At 40.6% G+C, this 16,133-nt stretch overlaps 1 protein-coding gene and 1 pseudogene across 3 annotated transcripts in view; both read right to left on the bottom strand.

The window, feature by feature from the left end:
- Positions 1 to 158: 158 nt before the first annotated feature.
- LOC308427276 (small ribosomal subunit protein uS5-like) lies at positions 159 to 1,019 on the bottom strand (annotated as a pseudogene). The gene has a single exon. The product of its transcript is annotated as a small ribosomal subunit protein uS5-like (transcript).
- Positions 1,020 to 3,276: 2,257 nt separating this feature from the next.
- Positions 3,277 to 16,133, bottom strand: part of WDR26 (WD repeat domain 26) — a 40,100-nt gene continuing 27,243 nt past the window's right edge. For both annotated transcript variants that reach the window (XM_080909401.1, XM_080909400.1), the window contains exons 10-14: positions 14,670 to 14,815; positions 14,153 to 14,231; positions 13,103 to 13,232; positions 11,097 to 11,282; positions 3,277 to 7,748 (exon numbers count right to left, since the gene is read on the bottom strand). In XM_080909401.1, the coding sequence (XP_080765527.1) occupies positions 7,723 to 7,748; positions 11,097 to 11,282; positions 13,103 to 13,232; positions 14,153 to 14,231; positions 14,670 to 14,815 (567 nt within the window). In that variant the 3' untranslated portion in view covers positions 3,277 to 7,722. The remainder of the gene's footprint in view (positions 7,749 to 11,096; positions 11,283 to 13,102; positions 13,233 to 14,152; positions 14,232 to 14,669; positions 14,816 to 16,133) is intronic.

The raw sequence follows: 16,133 nt of genomic DNA, 5'->3' as shown, positions 1-16,133 counted from the left end.
CTGCTGAAATTGATTTTGCTTACATTTTATCAGAAGTTATGAATTATCATGTACTAGGTGTAATTAATTGTCTCTCCAATATTTAGAAAAACTTGTTTTTTTTTTTTTTTTTTTTTTTAACAGACTTGGTTCATTTATTTTGTCTTTTATAAAAATCCTTATGTGGTAGCCACAGCTGGAGCCTGGGTCCTCTGAACAGAGACTCTGGTGTGGGTTTTCACAAGATGATCAGTGAATTCCTGATAAGGAGACTTGGTGAACACAGTTTCTTTCCAGAGGTCAGGGGTCAAGTAGCTGTACGTTTTTGAGATGGCATCAAAGGTGGCCTTGGCAAAGTTGCCCAGGGTGGCAGTGCAGCCTCTGGCTGAAGTGTAGCAGTCATCTATACCGGCCATCATCAGAAGCTTCTTGGGCACAGGAGCAGAGACAATGCCAGTGCCTCTGGGGGCAGGAATGAGACGCACCAGCACAGAGCCACAGCGGCCTGTCACCTTGCATGGGACAGTGTGGGGCTTGCCAATCTTGTTCCCCCAGTAGCCTCTCCTCACAGGGACGATGGAAAGCTTGGCCAGGATGATGGCCCCTCGAATGGCAGTGGCAACCTCCTTGGAGCACTTAACACCAAGACCAACATGACCATTGTAGTCCCCAATAGCGACGAAAGCCTTGAACCTGGTCTGCTGGCCAGCCCCGGTCTGCTTCTGCACTGGCATGATTTTCAGAACCTCATCCTTTAGAGATGCACCCAGGAAAAAATAATCTCAGACTCCTTAATGGGCAGGGAGAACAGGTAGATCTCCAAAGATTTGATCTTCATGTCCTTAACCAGACGGCCCAGCTTGGTGATGGGGATCCACTCCTTGTCTTCAGCTTTACCTCCACGAGCCCTGCGGCCTCGACCACGACCGACCGTGGCCCCTAAGACCGCTGCCAAATCCTCCGCGGAAGCCGCCGCGGCCTCCTAAGCCTGGGCCCCCGGGTCCTCTGGGCCCTCCCGCTGCACCAGCGTCATCCGCCATTTGGTGTTTTCCCCGAAGAAGAAGAAGAAGCGAAAAACTTATTTTAATAGTGGAGAAATAGAAGTAGCTGGGGAGTGGCTCAGTGTAAGTGCAACTTTCTGGCATGAGCAAGGCAATAGGTCCCATCCTCAGGTCCGTAGGCGAGAATTCGAAACTTATTGTCATCTAGGGTCAGCAACCTGAGGCTCTGTTTTTGTTTTTTAAATTATGTGTGTTCTGCCTGCTTTCATGTCTGTGCACATGTGTGTGGTGCCTGTGGAAGGCAGAAGAGGGCATCAGGTGATTGTTAGCCACTAAGAATCAAACCCACCTCCTCCGGACAGCCTGCACTCTCTAGTGCAGTCTTCCTTGCCTGTTTCTTTTTAAAGACAGGCTCTCCTGTGTCCCAGATTGGTCTGGAACTCAGTATCAACCAAGCTATATCCCAAACATGCTATTTTGCCATGTATATAATAAATTGAAATGTGAAGCTGGTTAGCAAAATTGATCAAAAATGGCTGTACTTGAGGATTTTCTGTGGAGCCACTTCCATTTAGAGGATTTAGGCCACTTTTCTCAAATATTCTTAAAGGTAGGTTAGCCAGGGTCATTCAAAGCCTCAGCTGCGGTTAACACAGTAAGCCACAGCACTAACTGCACTCAAGTTACTCCTTAGAAAGGTCTTTTCAGGTAAGAAAGGTATCATTTCAGTTGCTCCCGTGAGGTTGGGTGTGTGATCACAGTCAATTAACTGAAGCTGGGAGCTTTGACTGCAGCTTCCTCTGGTCAGTCTGCTCTGCTACATCCGTTCAACGGCAGTCTTGGGTCTCTTCTGTGCAGTTCCCACTGAACACACAACCTAGTTCTGAAGTCAGTTTGTTAACAGTGATCTAAAACAAGGCCTATACATGTGAGCAATGCCTATGAAGCTTTTATTTCACTGCAGAGGTCAGAGGACGGACTGCAATTACAGGTGGTTATGAGTCACCATGTGGGTGCTGAGAATTGAACCTGGGTCCTCTTAAAGAACAACCAGTGCTTGCTGTCCTAACCTCTGAACCATCTAGCCAGCCCTACATTACAACCCACTCCCTGTGCCTTTGTTTTTCCAAGACAGGGTTTCCCTGTGTAGCTCAAGCTGTCCTGGGACTCGCTCTGCCTCTGCCTTGTGCTGGAATTAAAGGCATGGGCTGCCACCACCTGGTGCCCTCTCTCCCTTTTAAGAGCACCCCCTTGAGTGGCTCTGGAACTTGGTATGAAGATTAGAATGTCCTTGAAGTCTGCTTTATCCCCTTTGTCAAATTAAGCTTTAAACCACTCTATAGAACATACAATTTTCATGCATGGATTCTCAGTTCACTGTCTGGTAGGATACCATCAGTTGCTTTCACAGATGAGTGGCCTAGCTTTGACATGCTAAGTGACTTAACTGGTACTGGTCTCTAATTAAGAGATACCTCTTGAAATCTTGTATCATGTAATACTAACAAATTTTAAACTAATCTTTTCCCCAGTAACCACCTACAGACTAAGGAAAACTAGACACGAGCTTAGAGGCATGGTTTGAATCTGAACTTCATAACTGTACCTCCTCATCTGGAAATTAGCATTTGCCTTATAAATCAACTGTTTCAATCAAGGGCTTTTTGCCTACACCCTAAACACCGAGGGCATTGGGAATTTGTTAGTGTCTCTCTGTAATCAAGTAGATACACACAATCACACACATAATCAGTGGTCAGTCCCTCATCACTGGAGTAATACAGCCCAGACTTGTGATGGCCAATCACTGGATTTGGTAGCAGGCTGATAACACATAACTGTGTGAGATATTAGTGACAAAAACTGATTCTTGGGCTGGGAAGACAGAACCCCCAAATCCATGCCTGATGCCTCACACTAAAGTTCCATTTCTAGGCATCCCACACCTCCTCTGGCTTCAGAGTGCACACACTCTCACAGAAATAAAAACAATTCTTTAAAGATTATTTCTTGGGAGGGGGGCATGTTGTTGCAGGACAGGCATCAGTTCTCTCTTCGTGTAGGTCCTAGTAATCAAGCTCGGGTCACCAGGCTTGGCCATAACCACCTTTACCTACTGAGCCATCTCAATGCTTTTCCCTCTAGTGAGTGATTTAAGAACTGAAATCTTAACCCACCACTACTCCGAGCTGAGATACATAATGGCCTTCAAGACATTAGAGACTGTGTTTCCTTGGATTCCATTCATAAACCCTAAGTGGAGTTCAGCAGTCAGTTGAGATGCAATGAACAAGAATGACAAGTACTCATTCTGTTTATTGAATTGACAGGGATACAAAGGACTGGGCAAGTGCTGTGCACTGACATGGAAAAGGTAGAATTAAAATAAAACCTAAAAATCCCAAGAAAGCAAATCAAAGTTACTGTAATCTCAATAAAACAAAAAAATTAAAGACATTTAATATATCACATTTATAAAATAAATGTCAACCAAAAGGTGTCTTGTAAATAATTAGTGAACAAGTGAAAATAAATATGAGACCTGAAGTTTTTATACTTTAATGAAATAATAAAGAAATTTAAACTAGTAAATATAATCTGAGAGGCAGTTAAAAAAGCAAACCCCAAAGTTTAAGACCACAATCCTCTGGAAACATCTTATCAGCCCATAGTTAACTGTTACTCCATCCCATCGGCTCTGTGTTAGCTACATCACACAATGCCTTACCACTTCCCATAGCTCAGAAATCTCCAGAGCAACACCCAGGTTCTTTATATGATCTCTACAGCTTGGTTTATAAGCATATACATGCTTTTGTGATCTCCCTCAACACACACACACACACACACACACACACACACACACACACACACACACACACACACACACACACACACACTCTCTCTCTCTCTCTCTCTCTCAAAGGGCCAATAGCATTTACCCTCACTGAACTTATACATGTTGATTTAATTTAGCATGTTGATCCTGGTAATGTAAATGTTTAAGTTAAAGATGGGACACAATTTCATTTTTATAAAAATAGACAAGTATTAACCAAGCCTTAAACTCGAGAGGGTGCTTTACATGTGCACAAGATGTTCAGTAAAAATGACAAACTAAAAGTTGCTTCTAGAGTATTCTATGAATCAAGTTCTCTCTCTCATACACATACACACACTCTCTCTCCCTCTTTTATAGATTAACTTCATTAAATCCAGGCAATCTGGATTAAGTAGATAGGAGATGGGTTTTTACAGCTTGTTTTGCAACTCTAGGGCAGCTACTAAAATAACACTGCAAAGTTTAGGTTAATTTCACCCTGTTTTTAGAAAGTGTCTTAAGTGTAAATGAAAATTCACCAAGTTAGCAGTTTGTGAAATCAGGTATGGTTTTGGAAATGGTGGTGATGCTTTGGCCAGCAACACAAAGGGAGTGTTGGTGAAGTCTAAATGAGGCACTAACGTAAAATTACTAAGTAAAAATATATATTTTTTAAATGGGAACAACGGACATTAAGACAACGTATCTTCTTTCCTCCCATTCTTCCGCTGTAAAGTAAACCACATAGGTATGCCCCCTTTCGAGAGATGTGTGAGACATGTACCCACTGGGAGGCAGAGGGTCAGTTCTTGTTTGCAGGAACCAATATCCTAAAAAAGAAAATTTCAAGATGGGGAGGGGTGGGAAAGTTTTCTATTGATGCCACAGAAGGCCAGTCAAGGCAGAGCACTCCTAATGACTCATCTTGCGGAGTTACTGCTTGTTTTCCTACCAGGTTAAGTTAGGTGAATTCCATTTTAGTTCTCCCACCCAATAAGATGAGCCAATTTATGGGGACATTTTCAAATGAAATGCCCTGTTGTAACCACTTACCTGGGCTACCAGAACATTCATCTGGCCAGGAAGAGCAGTGCCACAGCTGGCTGAGCACTAACAGACCCAAGTCTGGAGCGTCGTCCCACAAACCAACCTCAGTGATCCCCAAATCCAACACTTTACCACTAATAACCAGTTATTTAGAGGAAAGAGACATTTAATTTCATTCTTACTCTAGCCCTTAATCGATGCATTAACAACAAAAACATTTTAAGCACATGGAATTGAGCCTACTAACCTGATTTTTGGAGCCAAAATTCTCCACTATTTTGATCTATGTGCAAAAAGTATTGGTACTTTTCAGTTTATACATTAGCATCTTGTGGCAGGCTTGACAGAATTCTCTTAAGCCTTTATAGTTTATCACATTGTCAGAGATTTTCACTTAATCTTGCCACCAGGTTCTTTCACCATAAACCCTAGGTTTCTTCACCACCTTTCTATCACTCACTTCATGGCAAATATATGAAACAGACGCTTACAGCAAATTGGCACAGTCAAGTACCAGTCTATAGAGGAAGCTGCCAGTTATGACAGACCTGGAAACCAAACTCACCTAGCTATTGTGAACACCTTTGCATAGTTGTGACTCCACTCTAACAGGAGTTATGTTCTGGTGCGGTCCCTCACCTTCTGTGTTTCTAAATGTACCTCAGAAGCACTGTGAAAACTCAGATGCAGGTGCAGCTGGGTGTACGCCCCAAACCGCCTGATGGGGACAAACCTCAGGGAACATCATGTCCATGCCATGTAGTACAATGGAACCACATCTGTTAGTGATTGCTACAGTAGAGACTGGGGTGTATGGATTAATGGCTTCAGGGTATATCAATCAAAAGATGGTTTTAACTGCACTGAGGTAAAGAGGAGTTGCCACTTAATTATATACAGTTATGAATGAAAATTTTTATTCAAGCTTAAAGTGAAAAGTAATTTTAGTCAAGAAAATGAAGTACCAGATAAACGGTAACATATTATTTTAACTAAGAAGTATCAAAACAGGATTTCTCTAATTTTTCTAAACTGGTGGTCTCTGAAAAATGGAGCTTAAAGGAATCTTTTACATACCCATTTGACTTACTAATCTTGTTGCCTACAATCTGTCATCCCCTTACTATGGGCTTTGGGAGAATGAACACTATCTTAAGGCCAAATGTGTTTTCTTCTCCCTCTTCCTGGCTTTTCCCTCCCTATGACCCCCACGGTGGAAATATTCCTCAGTACAAGCCTGTCTCTTCTCTCAGGTTCCTGAGGGGTATGATCATGGCAAATGCTATGGACTTGGCTCAGCCTTAAGGGCAAGTTGTACAAGATGTTTTTTTTTTTTTTTTTTTTTTTTTTTTTTTGTTCACTGAATACACTGGGAGTGAATCCACTTCTCTTTCCAATAGCTGTGGTCACCCTGGTTGTCCTCTACTGGAAAACATGGATTTCAAGAGATACTGTCAGACCCAGTAATTATGGACTTAAAGCACACCATGGATACCAGTAATGTTTATGTTAGATAGAGGGTCTTCCAAATGAGAAGTCTTTTTTTTTTTTTTTTTTCTCCCATAAAGGAAACATTCCCGTAAACTAAAAGGGTACGAAGAGGGAAAGACTTTCCACAGCACCAGTTTGAATGAGGTTCATTATGGCAACATCTGAGAAACTGAGAAGGAGTCTTCTTTAAATGACTGTCCCTAGATGTTGGACATTAAGGGCAATTAGGAGAAATGACTCAGGCTTTAATCCAGTTTACATATGTTTGTAGCCTGCTGAACTCCTCTACGATTCAACTACACTCTAAATTCCCAAAGTGGGTCTATCTTCTGATGTCTACTTTTGCTAGATCACACTAAGATGTTTCCCCCAAGTTCAGAAGAACTTGGAACAAGCTTTTTTGAAAACCTAGACTGATGCTGATCTCCCGTGTTGGTTTATTTATAAACTTTTCCTTTTGAGTCTTGAATTTCTTCAGTTATCGGGTACTGATGTTCCTTCAGGAATAAAATAAAAGGGGACCTTCAAAGTGTCTTGGCTTTCCTGTGCCATGTCCTTCTGAACACTGTCTCTGAGCATGCCAGGTTTCACGTGGCACTCCAGAAGAGCATCAGTTACACTGCGTATCTCTGTCACAGAGGACACTTTTTAAGCTGGTTTAGATTCCAAATGTATACAAATGAAGTCACTTTAATCCTATAAATACTTCTTAATTTATTTTTAAAAAATTGTGCTGTTAACCCTTTTACGGGGCAACAAGCTATGTGAAAAGTACAAAACTTTTTGTCAAATGTAATATTGAGAGTGCTTTTGACATAGTTCACTGGTTTATCATCTGATCAGTATATACTGCGCAACGGGCAAGGCTAGAATCCATGAACCAAGCTGCAAAGATCTCAAGCTAAATAAGGCGGAAGGATTTGGAGAAACAAAAGGAAATTCTTTCCTGTCCAATGTATACTCTTCAGACTAATGAACTCTTCCTACCAAGCCTTCTAAACTGTTAAATAAAGTTTCCAAACAAGCATTTGAACTTCATTACACAGAAGAGCAACAAGAATGGTATCCCACCAGACAAAAGGCAGGAGGGAAAAAATATATATACTGAGTTCAATGGGTAAGCCTGAATGTAGCACAGTTCTTCACAACCGATGGGGGATAATTCAACATGGTGTCCAACAACGTTCTAAGGACGTGCTTCATCAACTGGTTACTATGAAGCAAGGTGTAAGTGTTTGGCCCCAGTCGGGCTTCAGAATGGTTCTCTGTTCACGACGAACATGTCTGTCCAGCTACCAATCATGTTTGTTTGCACCAAATCCCAAGCCATTAAAATACGACTAATTTTAAGTTAAACAGAAGTCGTCTGCTCCAAGTTCGCCATCAACTATCCATGCTACTGCATTCCTCTGATGAAGGCCACAGGAAATGTGCAAAGAGAAAAGGGAAGAGAGAAAAGAGACCAGTTAGTAAGTTTCAAAATCTGCATCAAGAAATAACAGTAGAATAAGTAACAAATTAATACTTTCATAATCCTTGAAAAACAAACAGGTCCCTCCCAGTTTTTAGGTGATATATTAAATTGTAACCTTGTGATTATTTTGAATAATGGAGAAAAGGGAATGAGTAATTATGTTAGAATTTTCCACTTCTATGTTACTCTTGAAGGAAGGGGCAGGGTTGAGACAGAGTCTCACCGTGTACATTTGGCTGGCCTGGCACTCACTATGTAGGACAAGGATCGTCTTCAACTTGAGATCTACCTGCCTCTGCCTCCAGAGTGCTAGAATTAAAGGCACACATAACCATGCCTGACAGATTTCCTATCTTTAAAATTAAGCTTGAGACAGATAATTTGAATAAAAAAATCTGAGCTAGTTTACAACAAAAAAAGATGGAAAGGAACTCTGGTTGTATGAGGCAGAGCTGCACATTCTGTGTACTCAACTCCCTCAGCTGTTCCAAGTCTACCACATCATCCAGCTCTGTTTAAGAAAAGTATGTATGACGTTTATGAAGATATGGTTCACATACAGTAAGATAAGCGCATCGAGAGTATCTAAGTTTAGTAGACAAACAGCTTTACATCATCAGTTCACACCTGTAGACCAACCTCAACCTGCTGCAATCACACATTCTCACAAAAACAAAACCACTCCTCTGGTTTGTGCGTTGACCTATTTTTATACCACTTCAGTATAAAATGCAATCCCAGCACATGCTATGTCTGGCACATTTTGCTTCTAGTATGTCGCATTCCGTGCACACTGCGATGGTAACGTGTAAATACTTCATTCTATTCCAGTTGATATGCCCCCCTCACATACACAAATCAGAAAGTAACCAGTTTTGTAACTTAACACTAAAGTTCAGCAACTTCTCTTTAAAAAAATTGTTGGGCTAGGAGCCACGATGATAGACCAGCAGTTAAAACAATGTGCGTCCTTGCAGAGGCCCATGATTTGATTCCTAGCAATGCACACGGTAGGTTGTAAAGCCTCTAACTCCAGTCGCAGGAAAGCAGATGGCCTCTTCCGGCCTCTGAGAAAACACCCATAACAAAAATAAATTCATTTAAAGAAGTTCCTGGGCTGGTAAGATGGCACCATGGGAAAAAACACTGTTGCTAAGCTTGAAGCCCTACATTCAATCAACAGAACCCATGTGGGGGAAGGAAACTAACTTTAGCAAGCTATCTACCGGCCTCTGCACAGCAAGTGACCCCAGCTCTCTCCTGCATGTAGTTAATGAATGTACAAACCTGCAGTATTTAAATAACATATAGTACCATATACTACAGTATTCTAATAATATCTTTAACCTACTTATACTTTCAAATTCATTCTAAACAGGTACAATTTAATCAGGAAATGATTTTATTGTGTGGGAAGACTGCAGACAGTATCCCAAAAAGTAGACTTTTCCTTTTTCCCCTAAAACAAGGTTTCTCTATGTAACAGCCCTGGGCTGTCCTGGAGCTCTGTCTCTCTAGACCAGGCTGGCTTCAAATTCACAAAGATCCACCTGCCTCTGCTGCTGGGATTAAAGACATGTGCCACCACCACCCAGCCACACCCTTTTCTTTGAAGTAAGAATGACCGTATTTGTACTATCAGATCTATGTTGGTACAGCATAATGGGAACTGCTGAGTCGGGCCAGTATTTGACACACCCGCTGCAGTGAATTATCACACGAACTGAAGTAACAGAGTACAAAGTGTAGCTCTCATGAGCAACTGCCACGAGACCAGCACTTTCCTACTTCCAATCACATTCTGAATAGCTAACAGAAAACTACAGAACTGATCTGAGCTGGGCCTTGGCAGAACCTAGGAGCGCACAGGAGAAGCCACCGTAAACATCTCCATGAGGATGGTTTTGGTTTTTTGAGACAGGTTTATCTGTGTAGACCAGGCTGGCCTCTGCCTTAAAGGTGTATGCCACCACCACTCCAGCCTCATCTCTATTTGTATATTAAAAAAAAAAAAAAGCTAACTTTCCTCTAATGGAAATCAACTGTTAAGACATTTTTCTTACTAAATTATTTAGGTGAGAGGCTGGAGAGAGATGGCTTTAGAAGTTACGAGTATTTGTTACTCTTGTAGAGGACTGGCATTTGGGTCCCAGTATGCATATCAGGTAGCATGGGCACAGGCAAACACAAGAAAAACAAAACAAAAACACCAACTATATAGGTGGAACACACTGAACAAAACGATCTGTAAGTCATTTCCTCCCAAATGAGACATTTTTACTTGTTCTCTTTGAGGGAAAAAAAGATATTTACATAAAATTTATTACTTCTCTCTAGTACTATTATATTTAATCAAGAATTTGTCCTCATCTGTTAGCTTTATGACTTTCTTCATCTTCAGGTATCAAGGTGGTGGGGAAAACCTTCCAGACCTAGATTTGCCGAAATGGCAATGTTCAAGTTAATGAGCTCTGCCATATTTTGGTTCCTTCCCTATAAAATGAAAATAAAAATGTTTCTCTTACAAGACCATGAACATATGTGAGAGCAAATACTCTTGAGTGCACTACTTGGCACATGGGCAGCACAGGAAATTTTAGTTTCTTCTTTCCCTCACTATGAGACACAGTTCATGTTAGTAGAGTACATTCTATACAGTGCTATGATATTAGGGAAATCCCCAAATGATCATCATTACAACTAAAGTTTCTCAAGTTTTATACATTTGTTAGTTCTCATATGTATATAAAATGTTTCATGTAAAATCACATTTACATAGCAGAACAAAACATTTAATATTTGTATGTGCACGCAAGCAGGTGGAATGATATATGGAGGTCAGAGGACAACCTTCCAGTTCAAGACAAAATCTCTCACTTGCTGCTGCACATGCCTGACAGTTCTGTGTCCACCTCCCACATCCCATAAAAGCAAAGAGATTATAGATTTGCACTGCTGCACACCAACATGTGGGTTCTGGAATCCAAATTCAAGTCCTCATGCCTATGTGGAAAGTACTAACCATTGACCTATCTGCAAACCCAAACATCTTTAATTACTAATATAGCTAATCTGATGCAAACCAGGTAGCTTATTCCAGCTTACTTTCTTCACTGCCTCTCTAAAATAATAAAACCTAATCCCTAGATTTTTAAAATTCATTCTATAACGTGAGATAGGTAAAAAGAAAGAAGAGCCATGGTCCATAATTGACCGCTATGTAAAGTACCATTAACTCAGAGCAAAGTCTCATCTCGCGCAAACAAGGATTGCATGACCTTACCTTCAATATTCTGGTGGTCTATGAAAGGCGCTGGTCCCCATATTCTAACAGTGCCATCGTCTGAGGCACTGGCCATCATGGATGGAATCTGTGGGTTCCAGCTAACACAATTTACTGTTCGAGTGTGCCCTGTGAGCTCCGCAATTGGCAGTTCACTACGTTTGTGCCAGATGTAAACCTTGTGATCTAAATGTACAGCAATCAGAGAAATGTTAGAAAGCTGTCATTAACAAATTACTATTTACTACACACAGAAGAGGATTCTTCAACATTATAATTTATCAGGAGAAAAAATATGGATAGCTTAATTAAAAAAAAAATCACAAAAACATTCCTAAGTGTCTGTTCAAATATGACTGATAAATATTACAATCTGGGGCAAAATGGTTAAGACGATTCAGCAGTTGACTGAGTGTTTACTGCCCTTATAGATGACCAGAGTTCAGTCAGTTCCCAAGCACCTATATAAGGTGACTCGTTAGAAGGCATCCACACTCACATTCATGTGTGCACACACACATAAACACACAATACCATTTTTTTAAGCAAAAAACTCCAATGAAGGTATATGAACATAGCGTAGTGCAGAACAGAGATGGTAATACATTCTGTGGAGATCTTAGGTGACTAAAAACAAACAAACAAACAAACAAAAACAAACAAACAAACAAAAAAACCCAAGGTATTCAAACTGAAAACCAGCAACAATTGAGAATACTTTGTGTGATTAAACGGTCACCACGCTAGGAGGTGGGCACTATGCTTCTCCCATACTGTACAGATGGTAACCAAGTTAAACCACCTCTTATGGTCTAAATGCAGTTAGCCTCTTAGTTCTAGCCACCCTGCTTAGGGATTACTGTAGACAACTACCTTATTTATATCTGCATTTTGTAGACCTAGAAGATGCTAATCTCATAAAATGACCATAAAAAGAATTAAATCCACTACACCTTAGTGATAAGCTAATTACATGACAATGGTTCTAATCTGAGAGCAGAATTCAAGGATAAATCAAGGGTTTATTATGACAATCTATTGGTGAACCAAGGGGTCAGTGAGGGAATGTACTGTTCTATGTTTCAAGAGTTAGGACTGGGGGAACACACTACCATACCTGGCAGTTTGTTGTATTTCAATGAAGGACTACAGGTTTGAAAAGTGTTACAACAGATAGACATCTTTGATTCCAGAACTTAGGAGGTGGGCATTTCTGAGTTGTGGTTCTTATGAACGCATGTTCAAGGAGAATATTTGCTGACAAGGCAGCAAAAGCAGTATCTGTGGCCACTGAGATCAGAACTTAGCATGGCTTATGATGACAGCGTTCTGTGCACTGCCTCAGTCTGGAAACAGTCAATACTGTTTTTTGTTTTTTCCCTTCTAGGAGACAGTCTCATGTAAAGTCACCATGATGCAGAGGATCACCTTGAACTCTGCCCCTGCTCTGATCTAAGTGTGAGCAACCGTGCATGGCTCATGTGTAAAGCTGGTGTGCAAGCACAATCCCAACTGAGCAGTATCTACAGTCCCTCGTTTTTCTATATATCATTGACTTTTGGGGGGTGTGGGTGTATGTTCTGTGTAGTCCTGGCTGTCCCGAAACTCAGAGATCTGCCTAGTTCTGCCTCCACCTTCAGAAATTCAAGGCATGTACCACTATGACCAGCAAAGCTGACTGTTACCAACTTTTGAAAACTCTGTCTCATAAAAAACAAAGGTACAATGATTTAAATCAATCCGTTTGATTCACCATCTCACATACTTCTAAAACATGGTTGTGATAGGTACTACTAACGTGTAACCATAGGGACGGCGCAGCCAATGAATGAGAGCAGCTTGCGGCCCTGGGTCCCATCACCAACAACACAATCCATTAAAACACAACACTCAAACCATTCCCCGAAAGGTAATATTAGAATCTTCTGGGTAACAGACTAAAAACTGTAAGACTATTTTACACTTGCAGGGAAAGAACTGCACCAATAGGGGCAGGAATACTTTACCTTCACTGCCACTAGCGATGAAGTCTTCATTATGGCCTCCAAAACACGAATGGATTGTATAAAACCCTTGTGTAACACCTTGATATTTCCTTACTAAAACTCTGTCTTGCAAGTCCCATAAATGAACTCCCTGTAGGAAAAAAAAAAGTCTTTGTTGCTGTTGTTTTTTGAGATAGGGTCTCACTTTATAACCCTGCAGGTTTTGCGCCCTGGTATGTGGGCTTTGTTTTTTGTTTTTAAAGAATTGTATGTTCTTTTAAAACATATCTCACTGTATGTCCCAGGATTCCCGGGACCTGACAAAGCCTCTGAAATCCTCCCCACCACCATACTTTTTTTTTTTTTTTTTTAAATAAAAGAGTTTCTCTGTATAGCCCTGGAATTCACTCTGTAGAACAGGCTGGCCTCAAACTCAAGAGTCACCTGCCTCTGCTGTTCTGATGCTGGGATTAAAAGCCCTCACAAGTGCAGGCACACTCAGCTTAGTTGTTTGTTTTTTAAGAGACTATCTAACCCAATGGTTCTCAACCTTCCTAATGCTGGAACCTTTTAATACAGTTCCTAATAGTGAGCTGATTCACAACCGTAAGTTATTTTGTTGCTACTGTAATTTGGCTGCTGCTATGAGTCTTACTGTAAATATCTGATATGCAGGATATCTGATAGGTGACCCCTATGAAAAAAGGTCATTCCACCCAGAGAGGGGCTGTAACCCACAGGCTGAGAACCACTGATTTAGCTCAGCTGGCTTGGAGCTGCCATGAACACCAGGCTGGTCTTAAATTCATAAAAACCAGGCAGTTCAGGGATGAAGGTGTGGTCTGTCAAACCCAGTCTCAACAGATTTCATAGTAACTGTGAATATTCCTTTGCCTACTGGAAGATTTTCATTTTCTGTTTGTCAAAAATGTCACTACTTCAACTAACTCATTCCTGATCCTTACACATTTAAGCACTAAAAACAGATATTTATTTAACCCTTATACTAAAACAACAAAACCAAATTTTCACTAAAACAAAAATATTTTAATTTTTGTTAAAAAAACATACCTGAGTTGCTACATTTAACAAAGCTAATCGGCCATTTTTTGAAATAGTAAATGACATGATAGGATGATCTTCTTGTACTCTGTAATCAGAAATAATTTGTCAGGAGCAGCAAATGAAGAGTCAAGATTTTCAAATTATGAGACTATAAATTATAGCTTAAATGACATTTTGCCATATATATGTTAATCAGGATGCATTAACAAAGCACTACTCTAAATGCCAATTCAGATTACCAATCAAAATAAAGAAACAAACATAAATTGCTTTTCTAAAAAGGCCCAACTAACCCAACTAAATACACATTTTGATATAAATTAGAGCATTTCTTTCCTTTCTTCCTCGCCCCCACCCCTTCTTCTCCCTCTTTTTTCAAGATAGGGTTTCTCTGTGCAGTCCTGGCTGCTCTGGAACTCAAAGAGATCTGTATGCCTCTGCCTCTCGAGTCCTAGGACTAAAGGTGTGAGCCACCACCATGCCTGGATAAATTAGACCTTTTCTAAGGCAATGAAATAGTTACATGTTTCTATCTGTCAGGTCCTCGAAGTTGTAGCCTCGGATTCTCTGGTGCGTGTCAGAGGCCAGCACGGTCTTCCCATCACTCAAACACCACAGGCACTGCACGCGCACGCCCTCCCAGGAGTCTAGAAGATTCCCATCAAGGTCCTAAGCAGGAAACCAAAGAAACCAGAACAAACCTCAGAAATGCTTAGTACTTCTTTCTGAGAACAACTTGACAAGAACCTAACGGATAGGAGTTTGACTACAGGTCTGTGCTGTAACACTATGACATGTAGCACTGAGATATGAAAAAGAAGAACTAGCAAGTAATAGCATGTGACCTGCTGAAACAAATGGCAATGAATCCCATAAGCCTCATCTTACTAAAAGTAGGAGTCTCAACAGCTATCTAGGAGATCCTGGAATGCCCTTGAAGTATAGTAATGACCTACCCAGAAGAAAAGCAGGCTGTTATAGAACCTATTAAAAATCTGTTTTATTCCATAAAGATCAACTACAACTATGAGTTTTTGTAAACACCTAAGTGATGCAGTGAGAAAAAAATGAAAAATAATCTGAAACCCATTAGTCACGTGTGACAGTAATGACTGACAGGTGGAGCCTACACAGAACAAGGACACGTCATCCACAGCATGTCACAGGACAGTTTACCCTAGTTAATTAAGTAATTTACAACTGTCTGGAATGGCGGTGCACGCATTGAATCTCAGCATTCTGTAGGCAGATGGAGGAGAATCTTTGTGAATTGGGGACAGTCTGATCTACATAGGGAATTAGGATAGTCAGGGTGACACGGTGACACAGAGACACTGCCTCAAAAACAACAGTAACAAAATCACAATTATCACAAATAAGATCCTTTATTTTATTAAAGATTTATTTATTTCACGTATATGACTACACTGTAGCTGTCTTCGGATGGTTGTGAGCTATCATGTGGTTGCTGGGAACTGAACTCAAGACCTTTGGAAGAGCAGCCAGTGCTCTTAACCACTGATCCATCTTTCCAGCCCTTGTTTATTTCTTAAGATGGGGTCTCTCATTTTATAGTCCAGGTTGGTATCTAATTCACTATAACCCAAGCTGTCCTTTAGCTCTTTGCAATTTTCTCACTCAGTCTTCCAAGTGCAAGGATTATAGGCATGGGCCACTATGCCAGGCTAATAATGTTTTATTTACAAAGGTCTAATCCTACTCAAAAGAAACTGCTAAAATTTTAAGTCCTAAAAATTAGTACCTCCGTTTTTGAGACAGAGTCTATGTAGTCATGATTGACTTATAACTCAAGAGATCAACCCACCCCTGCCTCCTGAATACTGGGAGTATAGCTAATTCTAGACTTTTCATGAATACCTGAAATAGTTTTAAAAATATGAAGAAAGAAAATTAACAAATATTATATTAAATACTTATTTAAGAGGAAGGTAAAATAGGTCTTTATATAACGTGTGTGTCAAGTGAA

The sequence above is a fragment of the Micromys minutus genome (assembly GCF_963924665.1).
Source record: "Micromys minutus genome assembly, chromosome: 1".
Lineage (NCBI taxonomy): Eukaryota > Metazoa > Chordata > Mammalia > Rodentia > Muridae > Micromys > Micromys minutus.
This window is presented reverse-complemented; position numbering and strand designations above follow the sequence as displayed.